This window comes from Gossypium hirsutum, chromosome A10, assembly GCF_007990345.1.
Source record: "Gossypium hirsutum isolate 1008001.06 chromosome A10, Gossypium_hirsutum_v2.1, whole genome shotgun sequence".
NCBI lineage: Eukaryota > Viridiplantae > Streptophyta > Magnoliopsida > Malvales > Malvaceae > Gossypium > Gossypium hirsutum.
Window position 1 is genome coordinate 116690859 of NC_053433.1, and position 18333 is coordinate 116709191.

General features: G+C 33.4%; 2 protein-coding genes across 2 annotated transcripts; one reads left to right on the forward strand and one right to left on the reverse strand.

The window, feature by feature from the left end:
* Positions 1 to 5085: 5085 nt before the first annotated feature.
* On the reverse strand, positions 5086 to 7098 carry LOC121208143 (disease resistance protein RUN1). Its single transcript, XM_041078640.1, has 3 exons — positions 6623 to 7098; positions 5805 to 6271; positions 5086 to 5714 (listed from the first exon to the last, which is right to left on the reverse strand). The coding sequence occupies exons 1-3, from the start codon at positions 7096 to 7098 to the stop codon at positions 5149 to 5151; spliced, it is 1509 nt and encodes a 502-aa protein (XP_040934574.1). The 3' UTR covers positions 5086 to 5148.
* Positions 7099 to 12373: 5275 nt separating this feature from the next.
* On the forward strand, positions 12374 to 17208 carry LOC107889679 (disease resistance protein RUN1). The gene is made up of 5 exons (XM_016814199.2): positions 12374 to 13102; positions 13187 to 14270; positions 14585 to 14902; positions 15066 to 16868; positions 16959 to 17208. The coding sequence occupies exons 1-4, from the start codon at positions 12486 to 12488 to the stop codon at positions 16818 to 16820; spliced, it is 3774 nt and encodes a 1257-aa protein (XP_016669688.2). The 5' UTR covers positions 12374 to 12485; the 3' UTR covers positions 16821 to 16868; positions 16959 to 17208.
* The last annotated feature ends 1125 nt before the right edge of the window (positions 17209 to 18333 follow it).

Here is an 18333-nt window from a genome sequence, read left to right on the forward strand (position 1 = left end):
ATGCAGAAGGCAAAGATGTATTCCAAGCAATGATGAAGGGAAAGAGCTTTACTCTAGATTCTTTAGAGGAGCAATAAGTCTATGCTACAACTAAGATCAATGCAGAAGTGTGACACAAAAAGGCTTGGACATTTCAATCATGTTGTTGTAATAAACCTACAAAAGAAGGATCTAGTTTAGGGGCTAGCACACCTTGAAGTTGATAAATCATACTGCAAAACTTGTCAATTTGGTAAGCTAGCAAGGCTTCCTTTCAAAAAAGCAACCTGAAGAACTACTGAACAACTAAAATTAATCTACATAGACCTAGCTAGAGCTCAAAAAACTTCGTCACTCAAAGGGAGTAAGTATTAAATATTTTTCATTGATGAATCATATTAGGATGTGCTAGATTTATTTCCCCATATTTAACTCAGATGTTGTTGGCATGTTCTGGAAATTCAACAAACGGGTTGAAACTCAAAGTGACTGTAAGATTCAAGCTTTAAAGCCTGATAATGGCAAGGAATACACATTCAATCATTCACTTTTTTTGTGATGAAGCTAGCATTGAATATCAACTCATTGCTTCATATACTTCACAACAGAGTAGAGTTAGTGAGAGCAAGGATTTTACCATAAGGAAAAAAATGCACAGAAGTGTTTGTAAATCAAGCAGCTATTGTTATCTCAAATAATTCCATTTTTATGGAAAAACCAAGCATTTCGATATCAAATTATTCTTTCTCAAATATGTGCAAAAGGAAGGTTCAATTGAATTAAAGTACTACAAAACTTATCTTCAATTACCAAATATATTTACCAAAGCTTTGCCCGGGAGAAAATTTGAATCTCTTAGAGAAATCGAAATGATTCACAAGAATGGTACATGGGAGCTGGTTAATACACTAGCACAGAGAAAAAATATTGGTGTGAAATGGGTGTTCAAGACCAAGCACAATACATATAGGTCACTAAACAAACACAAAGCAAGGCTAGTTATAAAGGGATATATCCGAAAATATGGCATTGATTTTTCAGAAACCTTTGCACCGGTTGCAAGGTTAGATACCATAAGGCTCTTGTTTGCCTTAAAAGCTCAAAAGCTGTGGAAAGTGCACCAGCTGGATGTTAAATCTGCCTTCTTGAATGGTTTTCTCAAATAAGAAATCTTTGTTCAGCAGCCAAATGGTTTCAAAGTTCTAGGTAAAGAACACAAGGTCTACAAGCTCAAGAAGACTTTGTATGACCTAAAACAAGCTCTAAGGGTCTGGTATGACAGAATTGATGCTTATTTATCAAAGCTGTAGTTTGAAAAGAGCATTAATGAGCCTGCACTCTATGTGAAGAAATTTGAGAAAGAAATCTTATTGATTGTATCATTATATGTGGAGGACTTGCTGGTTACTGGTTGTAGGAATGAACTGATTGGAGAGTTCTAGAAATAGATGCAAGATGTTTTGAAATGATTGATTTAGGTTTGATGACTTATTTTCTTAGCTTTGAAGTGAATCAAATTGAACATGGCATCCTCATAAGCCAACAGATGTAAGATGTTTTTAAAATGATTGATTTAGGTTTGATGACTTATTTTCTTAGCATGGAAGTGAATCAGATTGAACATGGCATCTTCATAAGCCAACAAGCTTTTGCACTAAAGATTTTAAGTAAGTTTTGCATGAAAAACTACAAACTTGCTAACACTCCTATGGCACAAGGTAAAAAGCTTTCCAGCAAGAGTGACCATGATAGGGTGGATGAGAAGGGCTATAAAAGCCTTATAGGATGTCTGCTCTATCTGATAGCAACAAGGCTAGACATTATGTATGCAGTCAGCCTTTCTATCAAGGTTCATGCATTGTTGCAATGTTGCTCATCTCAAGGCTGCTAAAAGAGTCTTGAGATATTTCAAAAAGACTTTAAACTATGGGGTGAAGTTTGTGAAGACTGAGGAGTTGAAACTAATTGGCTATTCAGATAGTGACTGGGCAAGCTCAGTTGATGATATGAAGAGCACAATGGGGTACTTTTTCACTCTAGGTTCAGAGATCTTTTGTTGGAGTTCTACGAAACAACAAACAGTAGCTCAATCTACTGCAGAAGCGGAATACATTGCAGCTACCATTGCTATTAATCAAGCCATTTGTCTTAGAAAAATTTTGAGTGACATGAATGTTGATCAAGAAGAAGCAATAGAGATCAAGATAGAAAACTAGTCAGCTATTGCTATTGCCAAAAATCCTATGTTTCATGGCAAGACCAAGCATTTTAAGATCAAGTACCATTTTGTTAGAGAAGCTAAGCTATCAAGAGAAGTTAATTTGAGTCGTTGCAGTTTAGAGATTAGGCTTCTAGACATCTTAATAAAGGTATTAACTAATACAAGGTTTGAGTATTTGAGGAGAAGCATTGGTGTCTACTGCATAATAGCTAAGGAGGAGTGTTGAAAGTTGGCAACAAGGCAGCAGCAAGGAAATGCTCAATGTGTAATTTGGATGTTTGAATTTTTTTTAATATGTAAACTAAGTCTTGTGTGATTGTAATTTTGTTTTTGCTAAGGTTAGTCAGCTGCTTAGCTGATTTAGTAGCTTCTTAAGTTGTCATTAAGCTGATTTTACAGCTTGGATGCTAGCACAAGTTATGCTTTGTTTTTTTCCAATGTAATGAAGCTATTTATGCAAATTGTATTGCTACTAATTATAGTAATGAGAGTTGTCAATTTTTCTCTCAACCGATTTGTTTTTACTTCTGTTTTTCAACTTTCAAACACAAATTTTCTTTGTTTTGATCTTTGGATGTTGATATAACTCAACAAACTGTCATGCTCTAGTCCGAGCTATTTATGCAAATTGTATTGCTACTAATTATAGTAATGAGAGTTGTCAATTTTTTCTCTCAACCGATTTGTTTTTGCTTCTGGCTTTCATCTTTCAAACACAAATTTTCTTTGTTTTGATCTTTGGATGCTGATATAGCTCAACAAACTGTCATGCTCTAGTCCGAAGCTTCAAGCACAGTATGATAGCTCGAATCACAGCCATGTTTTACGACTGCTACAATTCCGGCACCCCCTTAACTGTTAACATTTATGGCAGTTTGTTGACAATTGCATGGTAGCCATCAATTTTGACTAAAATGTAATAAATAGGAGGTGCAGATTTTGCACCTAAAATTGACTTGAAATTTTGGCATGGGATAATTTCTTTTTTGGTCATTGAGATAATGAGCTATTTATGGTTTGGTCCTTGAATTTCAACTATAAATAGGCCCTCCCATTTCTCATTTCAAATCATCCTAACTATTCTTTCTCACTTAGTTTTCTCTCTTCTCCCATTTGAGAATTTTTAAGGAATTCTATTTGTTTGTAATATTTTGGAGATAGTGAAGTTATCATATGGTGTTAGTGCCCGAGGACGTAGGTATAATTTACCAAACATCGTTAAAACTCTTGTATTCTTTCTTGTCCTATTTTTCTTTCAATATTTGATGGTATAATAGTAGTATTTAATTGTGCTATTAAATTACGATAGAAGGGATATTCTGACTAAGGAAAAACTTGGTACTTAAGAGATCCTTATGATCCACCTCTCTTTCCTGAGAATTGAACTTTATGTAATTTTTTAGTACAATAATTTACACACTATCAACCCTATAGGAACAACATTAACATCATTCTCCGGAAACAGTGACTGTAAATTCACAAAGAAGAAGTACCGTATGCAGCAAACCGTTATGGAAAATTGCATAGTTCGTCTCAAAACACAAACACCACACTGCAACCGCATAACATGTTCAGCTAAAATAAACACCTTCAAAATTGTGTAAATACTGCAATATAAAATAATCACAGTAGGATGCTTTGTGTTTTTTCTTAATAGTAGATCATAGTTTAGGATTAGAGAAAGTGATTGTATACTAAGGTTCGAATCTCAAACTTGTTGGATATCATCTCATAAAAACGAATGTATGAACTAAATGGATTAAATACAAAATTATAAGGTGATAGAGTAGTTATTTCTTAGTGAATATGTCACTGATTACTAATTCCAATATTGCATCCTTTTAATCCAAAAACAGAGTAAAACTCTGGAATTTTGATTACAAAAATCCAAATTCTGATAATCTTGGAAAACACAAATTTGATTCAAGTTTCAGCCCAACCTGATAAAATAATGAAGACCATCAATTCAATACCAGAACCAGCAATGTTAGATAAAGCAAGACTATCCTCGTTTTCTGTATACTCAGCCCGCAACTCAGAAGGGCTTGCAATATCTGGTTTATAGCCCAGCGGCAACAAGCGATTCCCATGAGCCCTAAAGGCGTCATCAATCAGTTGCTCCTTAAGAGAAAATCTATGGCTTCAACGATTACTATATCCCTGCCTAATAGATTGGAATTGGCGGCATCCCGCTCTATTGAAAATCCCCCACCTACATCATCATTATTACCATTACTGACAGCATCTAAGTCTAATATTGCATCATCCTCACAAGCCATTGCCAACCACTATTAGCGTGTGAGCCGACAACAAACAGGTTCTCATGCAATTGTCGGTCAACTCTATCATTTGTCTCAACGGGCCCTTTCAAGCCTGATCGCTCAACTTCCTTAACCATCTTGCAATCTCCAACAGAATACCTCGGTTGAGAGGACGAATCAAAATCAATTTTCGGTTATGAGTTAACTTTTTGGCCTTCATGTGGGGCATTTTTCGAAAGGACAGAGGGTTCCACTTCGATGATACTAACTTCATGAGTAGAACCACCACACTTTAGCCTTTATATCTCATCAATTCTAGAGGACTGATCTGTGATGTTTTGAATATTAGCCCTAACAAATGATCGAAGTTTTTGAGCCTCGGATGGTATGATGCATCTTTTTCCTTGTCTTTACAATTCTCATCCTTAACAGTGTGAAACTTGAATAGGATTAGACAAGGTGATATCTGCTCCAACAAGTCTCTGCTTAGAATTCATATTATCTATATTTTGAACAATGTTCCAGCAAAAACCAAATTCTATCAAAACAAAAAATTCAAAAGATCAAAAAGGAAAAGTTCAAAAGAAGAACAATGTGTTCTAAATGATTATCCAAAATGTTTTCAAGTCCATATATATACACACATAATAAGTTGACTAAGACTACAAAACATACTAGTAACTATGCTTAAGAAGCCTGGTGAATGCATATATGCCATTGGCCATTAATCCTCTCAAACACATTTATTACAAACTGCGAACCCCAATTGCTACCTTTTGTTGTCTTGACAAATTCCATGCACGTAACATACCCAAAATCTCCTCTAACATGAACTCGAACATTTTTCAGCTTTATCTCTAGTGGAAATTCGAAGTTCATCCACACAATTTTCCAGCTTTTCATTATGGAATCATAACCAGATATCCCATTCCCCCCTGGGTGCACACAACAGACATCATCTCCTTTTACCCAAAGGTTTTGCATCATGGCTAGATCCCCTCTCCTAAAAGCATCATAAAACCCAAAATTTGCTATCAGTACCAAAGCCTTACTATCCTCATGTAGGACTCGAAGATCATCCTTGATTTTTGCTGCTTCAGCATAGTTTTCTTCCTCGATGGTAATCTGCAGGTCCCTTTGTAAGGTTTGTTCATCCAACATGATGCTTTCAGCATTTCGGTTACCCTCGATGTCATCACCTTTGGCTTGAAAAGGCATCAACAATAGCATATGTGGATTTTGTTTGATGGGTACTGTACTAAATTAATTAGCAATTAGATAAGCTGGATTTGGCACATATGATGAATCTATATTAAGATAAGTTGCAAAGACAAGAAACTTACAAGAGGTATTCCATTTCCCAACTTGTAGTGTCACTAACCCAGTAAAAACTCGGTCTTGTTTCCTCTTGAAACCTTCCTTATTGTTTAGTTTCTCTTGGATAAAACTAGGTCCAATCAAAAGGGTGTCTATGCATATTTCTTCATTTAATAGTTTGGAAAAAAGATCATTTCTTAAAGATCTCGTCTCTTGCTTTTCTATATTCTCACTAACATTTTGATGAAAATCATTACAATCTCCGGACTTCGGAGAGACTTCCTTATGTACATCGTCAACAAGGGGAGTTTTGGTTATACCACCTATTCCCCAAAGTCCAATTGCACGACAGTCTTTTCGCTCAATCAGCCTCAAAATCATGTTTTTCTGATAATCCAATCCAACCAGTTCGTCAGAAGCACTTTTAGATCTGCTATTTGTCAACTTTTCCGTAACATATTCAATAATATCCTTGATATATTCGGCTTCAGGTCTAGCAGATAATAAAGAAAGAAAATAGTAAGATGACAGCTTGTAAGTTTGAATGGCACTTATAGACAAGGTTTTTCTCCTGTTATAAAGTTTGTTTGTTTGTTTGTTTTTTAATTTAAGATAAATATAATTTTAGAGTTTAGAATTTAAGCATCAAGGTATAGGGTTTTAGAATCTAGGAGTTAAGATTTTAGAAATTTATAAAAAAAAATATTAAATGATAACTAAATTTTTTCTTAAATCTTAAAAAGAAATTAAAAGAAAAAGCTCTAGAAAAAAATATGGATGGTGTAGATTTCATGAAATCTAATACAAAGATAAATATAAGAAGAGAAAAAATATAGTTACCTACCTATCAAGTTTCCCACCATCTATATGCCAACCTTTTAATTTACCAACTTCAGCAAAAGCAGCTTTCCATCGCTTCACTTCATCAACTAACCTCTTTGATTCATGCTCTTCAAAGGATATCTGAAAGCTCCCACCAATATTTCGCACATGGGAAGGATCAACATGGTAAAAGATGGGAAGAACAATATGCCCTTGAGTGTTCTTGCGGTCTATGATGTCAGAAACTTCAGCCAGGCATGATTTTGAGGAAGCATAGTTTACGGATAAAACGATAATTGAGAGATTTGAGGCTGCAATAGCTTGAGAAAGTGCTTTTGAAAGTTGCTCTCCTTTTTCCAGTTTTTCTTCATCGAAGAAGACATTCACTCCCATGTCTTTCAAAGCTTTGAGTAGATGACTGGTGAAGTTAAGGCGCGTGTCTTCACCTCTGAAGCTCAAGAAAACTTGATGCCTGATTTGACGAGAAGAAGAAGCCATAAAGAAAGAGTATTCAAACAAAATAACCTAAGGATTTTGTGAAGAGAAAAATAAAAAGAGCAAAATATACTAAGGAAGATTTTCTTGGCTTTATTTCTTTAAGTATTCTACAAAAGAAAAGTTTAACATACCAAGGAAGATTTTCTTGGCCTGATTTTCTTTAAGATTTTCTTGGCCTGATTTTCTTTAAGCCAAAGATTTATGTTTCTTAATGTCCTTTAAAACATTAATTTATTTGGCAAATGGAAACTGCCGTGTAGTCCAGAGTCAAGGTCTTCTAGTGGGACAAAATTATGTCCATGCAATTTAGTGGATTTATGTTAACAATCAAACACTTAAAAAAGAATTCTAAAATTGCAGATTAAGTCTTAACTCAACTGGCATCAGAATTATTATCAATGCAAGAAGATATGGGTTCGAGTGCGCTAAAGCATATTATCCTTTTATTTAAGGGTTGGGGAGAAGTCATGAGTAGTTCTAAACATTGTATTACAAAAAACACTACATGCATCAAAATAGGTTTTTAGCGGCGTTTTGATAAGCGCCACAAAAAAGTTGCTAAAGAACATGATCTTTAGCGACGCTTTCCCACAAACTAATAAAGAACATGATCTTTAGCGGCGCTTATGGGAAAAGCACCGCTAAAGGTCATGTTCTTTAGTAGCCTTTTTAGTAAAAGCGCCGCTAAATGTAATGTTCTTTAGTGGCGTTTGCGGGAAAAAGCCACTAACTTTAGCAAATTTACCAAGCCAATTTAGTTTATATAGAACCCGAATTTTTAACATAAACATCAAATCCAACCAAAAACTTCAATCTAAATGATACTATCACGAAAGAAATATGTATATAATCTAAGTTAATAAATGAAATAACAAAATATATTATATTCAAAAGTTATATTGTTAAGTTATTCTCACAATAAGAAAACAAAAGTCTAAGATGGCAGATTCTACGACTGCTGAAACATCTTCATCATATTCTAAAGCTGTTGCTGGAGTTCGTCATATTTTCTTTGAGCCTCTGTTTCTGGGTTGTTGTTTATACAGAACAGATGTTTCTGCATTACTGTGGGTTAGAATTTGAAAGATGAGAATAAATTAACAAACAAACTAGACCCTAAACAGAAAAACTTACACGACAATGCAGTAGAGGAGTGTTGACGGCGATGCAGCAGAGGGGACAGTAGACGGCAATGCAGCAGACGGTTGGGGAAATCTAAGGGATTTGGGGATTTTGATTTGGGGAAAAATTAAAGGATTTGGGGAAATTTTTAGGCGAAAAAATAAGGGATTTCGGGAAAATGATTTGGGGATAAAACTAAGCAGAGCAAAACGGTGCCATTTTGTTTAAAATAAAATAATACTTTGTGTCTTTTTTCTCATAAACGCCGCTATTGCTTACCTTTTACGACGTTTATGAGAAAAACGCCGCTACTGCTTTACCTATTGCGGTGTTTTTTCGTTAGCGCCACTAATGTATAATATTTGTGGCGTTTTCGGTCCAAACGCCACTAAAAACGCCGCTAAAACCTTAATTCCTTGTAGTGCAACTTATCATTTAATAGAGAATACTTCAGCATCTTTTACTTTATTTCTTTTAAGATATATTATCCTTTCTCAATTTTTATTTTATTTTTTCTTTTAAGATTATGCTACACTTTATCAAACAATTTAATTATATTCATTATTTAATTTTAACTAATATACCAAAAAAAATTTATAAATTAAATTTAACATTTAATATTTTAATATATAATTTTTTAACACTTAATTTTTTAACTTATCATACAGAACCTAAAAATTTAAAATAAAAATTATCATGATCCATTTCTTTACCCATTTTTATTATATAAACTAGTTGTACTTATTAGGGTAAACTATAAAAATAACCACTTTTGTTTGGCTCAGATTATATTTTAGTAACTTATGTTTGAAATGTTAGGTTTTAGCCACTTATGTTATCGTTTTGTTACAAAGTGGCTCACTCTACCGTTAAACTCCGTTACCTCCCTAACGACAGTCCTACGTGGCAATCCAAATTAAATTTATTTAATTAAAAGCCTATCTTCATTCTAGCATCTGGACATCTAAGTTGGTATTTAAACCCATTTGGACTGTCACATAGGACCGCCATTAGGAGGTAACGGAACTTACCGGTGGAGTGACCACTTCATAACAAAATGATAACATAAGTGACTAAAACATAACATTTCAAACATAAGTGATTAAAATGTAATCTGAGCTAAACAAAAGTGATTATTTTTATAGTTTACCCTGTTTATTATTTATTAAACCATTTGCTTCCTCAATTAGTCTATTCAATTAAATTGTAGTTGGTGGATAACAGATTGATACTACTAAATGGCAGCTCATCTAAATATTAAAAAATGAATTTGTATTAAAAAAACCCAATGAGAAGAAAAACTTACGCTTTGGCTTTATTGACTTATTTTTAGTCTAAAAAATTTGAAGAAAAAACAAAGGAAGGCAGCCAAGCTTTTAGAATTGCGAAAAAAAAAACGATGGATATTATTATATGAAACATTGGTCTTTTTATAAGATTAAAAATAAAGTAAGCAATTAATGTTCAGAGTAAAGAGCAATATCTTTTGCTCCCGTACGAGGAGTCCCAGTAGTGTGCCCCAGTAGTGTTGTTCTGGCCCGAACGTTTACGTTTCTGAGATGCAGACTTCTGCTTTTCATTATATTAAGTTTAAAGTTTTAATATGTTAAATTTAATAAAGGTAATGATAAGTTTAATTCTTAATATACTTAATAAGCTTTTATAAGTTTAACATGTTTTTTTTTCAACGTGTAGGTGGTAAAGGCTTGACTTGAAATTTTAGAGTGAAGATATAATCTCATCTCATTAAATCATATCTTAAAATTTGGAAGAAGATATGGTTTTAATCTTTTGGTAATAGATTATGGCATGTATTTAGATTTAATCAAAGTATGTGTGTAAGATTTGTAGTGGAAATATTTAATGAATAATGATTGAGTTGTATGTACAAAACAAGGGGATGGAGACTCGGGGAAACTTCTCGAGACTACACTATCCATGGAGTCGAAACCAAAGTTGAAAAGAGATGCCAAATAATTGAGGCAAGGAAGTTCAACCAAACTTTCACACTTGGAGTGTCGAAGGAGTTTAAAGTTGATTGCTCCTGAAAGATTAGGTATCTTCCTTAAATTCTTGTAATTTGAAATGTCAATTTCTCTTAAATTAATAAGGTCCTGTGCAAAAGAAAAATATAAAAAAATAATTATATCACTTTTAAGCTTATGCATCTTCTCAAAAGCAGTAGCACATCTAACTTATAATTATGCTACGGTCTTTGCTCCACCTAACACCTTTTAATTTCTAATCAATTTTTATTTGCGCATGATGTATATGATGAAGATTATGATGATGGTGATGATGTATATGAAGTTGACGATGATGAAGAGCTCGAGGAGGAGTATTGGGATGGAGAAGATGATGTGGTTATCTTTGAAGATGGTATTGTTGCTGGAGATGATGATTACATAGAAGAATCAAATCACAAATCAGGTAGTGTTGGGAATAAAGAGGCTAACTGCCTGCCTCTGCACTGCACATGTTCAACTTCATAGTCATCATCCACCTAACGTAAGTTTCGAACTACCTTAAATAATTATATCTACGTCGTTGGCTATTGGGAATGTCTTGGAAATCTAGTTATGGCTTCCCGTAGGTCCTCCCTGCCTTCTCACCATTAAGATTCTCGAACGGTGACTCGAATAATCAAAAATTCGGTAACCCAAATTTCAAAATACAAAGAAAGGGGAAAAAATGCATTCTTGAATTGGTTGAATGACGATGGTGGTGGTCAACATGAATGGATTTTGAAAATACTAAAAAGAGCTTGAAAAATAATGATGGTGGAGGTCTATGAACGGCATTGGGTCAAGGACCAAACTAAAAACTTAAATTATAATTTTTATGATAGTAAAAGTACATTTCATCCTTTTAATAACTTATATCTTTATAAATTTTTAAAAATTAAATTAATTTTTTATATTTTTAAAGGATTAAAGTGTAAATTTTTTTTAATAATTTAAATTTTTAAAAAGTTTAAATGAAAAATATTTCATTTAAGGGGGACTGTGCCTGCCAACCCCCTCACCTAGTTTCTTCCCTGCATTAGGTTAGGTATTGGGTTGGGGCTTCAGCAGTGGAGCAAGGTGGCTCGATTATAATTTGGCATTGGTGATGGTGAACGAGGACGTACGGTTCTGGGAAAAGAAGAAACCATTAATGAGAAATTAAAAGAAAAGAAAGGAATTTAAAAAAAGTGAATTAATTAATTAATTAGAAGTTTTGTTTTTAATAATTAAAAATTAAAGTTAAAATAAATATTTTTAGTACACATGGCATGATATTATTGTTTTATAAATACACATTGTGCAATATGATTAGATAAGATAAAAAAATTTGAACGGTAGTCAATTAAATATCAAGTTGACTTATAATTTTCAAATGTAAGTATTAGTTAAGTCTAAAAATAAGCTTAAATAGCTTCGTATATATTAACATTCTAAAAGAATATATATTTTAATTTAATTATAAAAAATAAAAAAATAATATTTTCTTATATTTTAAACAATAAAACTGACTATTTAGACAAGTCAAGCATGGGTTTGGAATAGTTTTTAAGATAGGGCTGCAGCTCGACCCATGGGAATCTCAACGTGACAAAACTTTATTATTTTAAAAGCAAATAAGAGTATATAATAGTATATTATCATTCACATTGCTTGAAGTTCATTTGGATAATACATACGCATATTCAACATACAATACATGTTTCTAGTAAGTGTAGAATTGCATTCTAACTTTTCAGTACTGAAGATTAGATAGAGAGTCTAAAGATAAAGACACTTCTTTAATTTGAGTCATATTTGAGCCTAGTTGAGTAGTTAATCTTTTTATAAGATTAATCATAAAAGTAAGTAATTAATCTTAAACTAAATAGCAATTTAATATAGCAAAATTGTAGCTGGTGGTTCACAGATTGGTACTACTAAATGACAGCTCACCCGAATATTAAAAATTAAATTTGTATTAGAAAACCAATTAAAAGACAAAATTATGCTTTGGCTTTATTGAAAAAAATTTATATTATCACACGAAACATTGGTATTTTTATAAGATTAAAAAAAAAGTAAGCAATTAATGTTGGAGTGAACAGCAATTAAGTATTGCTGACTTTTACTGAAAGGTTCACATATCCATACCACTAAATGCCAAATATTATTATAAAAACACAGAAGAAATGAAATGCAAAATATTATGAATGTGTTCTACAAAGGTTCACAGATCTATTTTGCTCTCTCTTGCTTCAATCACACAATCAATACCCTTTCATGGCTTCTTCTTCTTCATCTTCCTCTTCCTCTTCTCCTCAAACAGACACATGCCTTAACTTCATCACTCATCTGCTTAAAGCTCTGAAAGACGCCATGATGAATGTCTTCTTTCATGATGAAATACCGGAGCCACTTTCTCCAGCAAGTGCCTCTTCTACTCGATTGAAGCATCAGGTTTTCTTGAGCTTCAGAGGTGAAGACACACGCCTTAATTTCACTGCTCATCTACTCAAAGCTTTGAAAGAAACGGGAATGAATGTTTTCTTCGATGAAGAAACACTAGAAAAAGGGGAGCAACTTTCACAAGCACTTTCTCGAGCAATTGCAGCCTCAAATCTCTCAATAATTGTGTTGTCGGTAGACTATGCTTCTTCAAAATCATGCCTGGCCGAACTCTCCGACATCATGCGCCGCAAGGACACTCAAGGACATATTGTTCTTCCCATATTTTACCATGTTGATCCTTCTGATGTGCGGAATCTTGGTGGTAGTTTCAAAAAATCCTTCAATGGCCACGGTTCAAATAGGCTACCTCAAGTACAACGATGGAAAACTGCCTTTGCTGAAGTCGGTAAATTAAAAGGATGGCATATAGAAGGAGGCAAATTCGACAGGTAACTATATTTTTCCCATCACCTTATATTAATAATCATTATTTTAGATTTAGTATATAATTATATTTTTTTATTATTTTCTAGACCTGAAACTGAGTACATCAAGGATATTGTTGAATATGTTATAAAGAAGTTGATGAGTGGCAAGTTTAAAAGTGCTTCTGCAGACTTAGTTGGAATAGATGATCAGAAGCAGACGATTTTGAGGTTAATTGAGCAGGAAGACAGTCGTCTAATAGGACTTTGGGGACAAGGTGGTATAGGCAAAACTACCCTCTCTGATGTTATATATAATGAAATCTCTCATAACTTCGAAAATACTTGCTTTCTTCTAAATGTTAGAGAGAAATTAAAACAACAGGGGATGGAATCTTTGCGAAACCAACTTCTTTCCGAACTCTTAAACCAAGAAATTCATGTAGACACCCCCTCAATTGGGTCAACTTTAATCCAAGAGAGGCTAAACAATAAAAGAGTATTTGTTGTCCTTGACGATGTTAATGACTCAGACCAAATAGATTGTTTTGGTGTTAAACATTTTGGTGATGGAAGTAAAATCATTGTAACATCTAGAGATAGACAAGTACTTAAGAATGGAGGTGTTGACAAAATGCATAAGGTAAAGAAGTTAAATGACAATGACTCTCTCCAACTTTTTTCTACATTTGCATTTAAACAATTGAATCCCGCTTCTGAGTTTCAAGATCTATCGAAAACGTTTGTAGAGTATGCCCAAGGAATTCCGCTTGCTCTTAGAGTTTTGGGTTCTAAACTATATAAAAAGTCTAGAACAGAGTGGGAAAGTGAGGTGGATAAACTAAATGAATATGACCAACCAAAAATTTCACAGATTTTGAGGAGTAGCTTTGATGACTTGGATGAAGTAGAGAAGAATATATTCCTTGATATTGCAATCTTCTTTAAAGGAACATTCAGAAAAGATGTAGAAAAAATTCTAAGTTGTTGTTATAAGGGTGTTGTGAGTGGAATAAGCAACTTGATCGACAAGTGCCTACTTGATAGCACACCTTATATTGAATGGATTTTTATGCATGATATGCTTGAAGAGATGGGCAAGGACATTGTTCGCAAAGAATCTATAGACCCTGAAAAACGTAGTAGGTTATGGGGTGCTAAAGAGGTGTTTCAAGTGCTCAGATATAACAAAGTAAGCCCTAGTTATATATATATTCTTTTAATTTTATATATCTTTGTGTGATTTTAATTAGAAAGTATAAAAATTCAATTAATTATGTGTTGTCAAATGTTGAGTTTAAGTTTATTACACAAATCACTGTGAATGACCAATCTATTAAGATATATGTCATGGGATTTTCGCAATGGTTTATTGACTTAGTATCTAATCCATTGCTTTAGAAAAACAATAAAATTAAACATTTTCTAATATAATTACTTCTTTTTGGTGATTTAATTGTTTAATGGAATGCCCATAAATTTCTTTGTCCTGGTTTTTGTTCTTAGGGAATTAATCGAATTGAAGGAATGAAGTTAGATATATCTCAAATTGATAACCTACAGTTACATCATTCTACTTTTGAGGGAATGATTAATCTTAAAGTTATCTTCTTCTACACTCATGGTTTTTTTTGGGAGAAGTGTCCGGCAGAGAAGTTTCTTGCAGACCAAGTTGATAGTGTATCTCTTCCTGAAGAGCTAAGGTATCTTCATTGGGATTATTATCCCTTCAAGTCTCTATCTGGTTCTAATCCAAAGAATCTTGTTGTACTGAAATTAATATGTGGCGATCTAGAACATCTTTGGAATGATGATGATCATCAGGTATATTCTTTTATACTTTCTTCATTCAAGATACTTTTGAAATTCAAAAATAGTTTATAATTGATATGTTAATGAATAATAGTATCGAGTCTATTAATAGTTATAATGTATCATTTTTTATACGGCCGAAAGTAATATAACTATTTATACTTTCTTTGCACAGGATCTAGTTAATTTAAAAGAAATTAATGTTGCTGATTGCAAGAATTTAAGGAAGATTCCTAGTCTATTAGGAGCAATCAACCTTGAAATCCTTGAGTGTAGCGGGTGTGAAATTTTGGTCGAACTTCCTTGGCTCAATCATTTGACATCACTTAAAAAACTTGGACTTACAGGATGTTGTAACCTCAAGACGTTTCCTGTGATCCCAAAACACTTTCCTATTTTAGAATTAAGTGATTCAAAAATAGAAGAAGTGCCTGATTCAATTGAGCATCTCGTCGGACTTATAAAGTTGTGCTTGAAAAACTCCAAGGTCAATATTGTATCAAGCAATATTTCAAAGTTGGAATCACTTCATGATCTGGATCTTAGTCATTGCCCAATAGCCGAATTCCCAAAAATCCCAAGAAGCTTGACAGAATTAAACTTATCTGAAACTCAAATTGAAGATGTGTGCTTGTCTAGCGACACTCCAAGCAATCTTCAGAAGTTAGATATGAGTGGCTCAAGGGTGAAAAATGTATCCATCAAGATGGATTCCCTTCGTGATCTGAATCTTAGTCATTGCCCAATAGTCAAATTTCCCGAAATCCCAAGAACCTTAACAAAATTAAACTTATCTGGAACTCAAATTGAAGAGGTGTCCTTGTCTCTCGACTCTGTAGGCAATCTTCAAACGTTAGATATGAGGGGCTCAAGAGTAAAGAATGTATCGATCAAGATGGAAGCCCTCCGTGATCTGAATCTTAGTCATTGCCCAATAACCGAATTCCCAGAAATCCCAAGAAGCTTAAGAGAATTAAATTTATCTGGGACTCAAATTAAGGAAGTGACCTTGTCTTTAGACTCCCTAAATAATCTTCAGATGTTAAAGATGAGCTGCTCAAGTATTCAAAAGTTACAATGCAATATCATCCTGTTCGGTTCAAGAGAGATTCCAACAGTCGATGTGTCCTCACCAATCTTGATGTCTAAAAGCATTTATAAGTTGCAAATGGATCATTGCGAGAGTCTTAAATTACTCTCAGAGCTTCCACCATATACTCCGTACTTGGATGCACATGGCTGTACATCACTAGAAAAAGTATCATTTACAGATCTTGATCCTTTAGATGATGATGTTGTCGACTGGTTTTACATGTTGTTTTGTAATTGCTTCAGCTTGAATCAAGATTCAATTGATAACATTGAGGCAAATGCCATGCTCAAAATTGGATACCTGGCAGAGAAACAGAGATTGACATGGGAGTATCCTTATCTTCCATATAGATTATTTTGCTGTTTCCCAGGAAACAAAATTTCAACAAATAAGTTCGAGCATCAGAACACGAGTTCTTCGTTAGTTTTGAAGATAGCCCCAAATGGGTCCAGTGGGAGCAGATTCTTGGTCTTTTCCATCTGCCTTGTGGCTGATCTCACGCGCTGCCACCACCATGAATATCTTAAATTTATCTGTAAATACCAATTGACAACCGCCAGTGGTGGTGATTATGAAAAGTTCACAAGTCAGTGGAGTTCCTGTATAGACCTTGAGGCGGAGAGGAAGTATATGGGTGATCATGTGCTGATTCTGTTTAGTGAGGATATGGTTAAAAAAGACGAGGATTATGAGGGGGCTTCGTTTGAATTCTACATTGAAAATCCCAATTTCAATGTAAAACGAGAAGAAATTGAAGAAGAATATATAAAGGTGGAGAAATGTGGTGTACATGTATCTTATATGGATGAAGAACCCAGCACCACCCCGACAACATAAAAGTCCTAGGCACACTTAAGCACTAAACTTAATTCTTCAGTTGCATAAGTGAGCTTTATTTCACCTGTAGTTTTTCTAGTATAAGTTAGCCATAACCTAGAGATTAAGGTTTGACATTCTAAATTTGATTCTATGAAGGGAATGAGGATGACAGAACAGGGACAATGGGGAATGGAAAATCTTCGGAGCTTTGATGATGCCACTGCTTAATTGGAGTTTTAGCCATATAAGGAGGAACAACTAAGCTGTAAGAACTTTAACTTGTTTTACTGAATTCTTGCTTTATACAAGTGTTTGAACTGAGATTTTGAGACAACGCAAGTTGTTAACAGATTTGCCTTCTTCATTCTATTCAACATGGTGCAACTTAATATTTTCTTTTCTTGAATTTTGATTATCATATCAATTTGGGCTTAAATTTCATTGTATGTAACTGCCTCTCAAGTTGTTTGAGCATTGTAGTGAGGAGATATTTAAGATTCATACTGACTAGTTGTGGATTGGTTTTAATTCATAGGCAATTAATGGTACTGTAGCGACGTAAAAATTTTGGTTTCGGTCGCTAATTGTGGCGATTTAGTGAAAACTTGAAAACTGAAGTTTAATTTTTTTCAAAGAGGGAGTCGCCACCGATCTTTTTCTAGGTGTGATTGGACATCTAATAAATCATCTTTTTTGAAAAGAAAATTGATTCTTGAACAAAAATGAAGGCCAAATTTGGGTCTATGCGAAAAGCCAGAGAAGAATTAGAGTTTGGGGGTCGGTTACGCGCGAGGAAGGCATTAGCACCCTCGCAACGCCCAAAATTGGTATCTTGTAAAACACGCGTTATCTTGATTTTCAAAAATACGAGTTCAATGTAAGATTTAATCGTGATCCGAGAGAAATCTTAGTTTTTCGGTTTTTTTGAAGGTGTTTCGTCTTTAATACGAGCCGACAAATTTCATCCAACATAGCGATGAAATCTATGGTTTAATGTTAAATCGGTATATTGCCTTATTTATTAAAATTAGTTAAAAACAAAAATGAAAATATTTCTAGATAAAGAAAGTGAAAGGAAACTATATTGATGTGGAAATAAGATGCGAACAAATAAGCTTAATTCGGAACAGACAAATAATAATAATAAGTTAATGATATACGAAGCAAATAATATGTAAAACATTAACAATGTATATGCGATAATAATAGAATAAAAAAAAATAATGGAATATTATACTAAACATGATAATAATAGTATTAAACACGAAATAAAATCATGGTTATATATAAACAATAAATAAAGTGACGCAAACATAATAAAAAAAAACACTATATTGCTATATATATATATATAAGTGATAACAGGAATGAAAAATATACGCATAATAATATTAAATATATACATACTAAATATATATATAGTATAAATGAATATATACAATATATATTAGGAGTACTAATAACATAGAAAATATATTTATATACTAATAATAATAATAATAATAAAAAGATGTATGTACACCAAATAATA

Excerpts from the sequence above, each read along its gene's own strand:
- LOC121208143 (XM_041078640.1), bottom strand. The coding sequence starts at position 7,098 with ATGGCTTCTTCTTCTCGTCAAATCAGGCATCAAGTTTTCTTGAGCTTC. Across the intron at positions 6,272-6,622 it reads GATGGTGGGAAACTTGATAG|ACCTGAAGCCGAATATATCA; the intron begins GTAGGTAACTAT and ends ATTATCTGCTAG. Across the intron at positions 5,715-5,804 it reads TGGGAAATGGAATACCTCTT|TACCCATCAAACAAAATCCA; the intron begins GTAAGTTTCTTG and ends AATTTAGTACAG.
- LOC107889679 (XM_016814199.2), top strand. The coding sequence starts at position 12,486 with ATGGCTTCTTCTTCTTCATCTTCCTCTTCCTCTTCTCCTCAAACAGAC. Across the intron at positions 14,271-14,584 it reads AAGTGCTCAGATATAACAAA|GGAATTAATCGAATTGAAGG; the intron begins GTAAGCCCTAGT and ends TTTTGTTCTTAG. Across the intron at positions 14,903-15,065 it reads GGAATGATGATGATCATCAG|GATCTAGTTAATTTAAAAGA; the intron begins GTATATTCTTTT and ends TTCTTTGCACAG.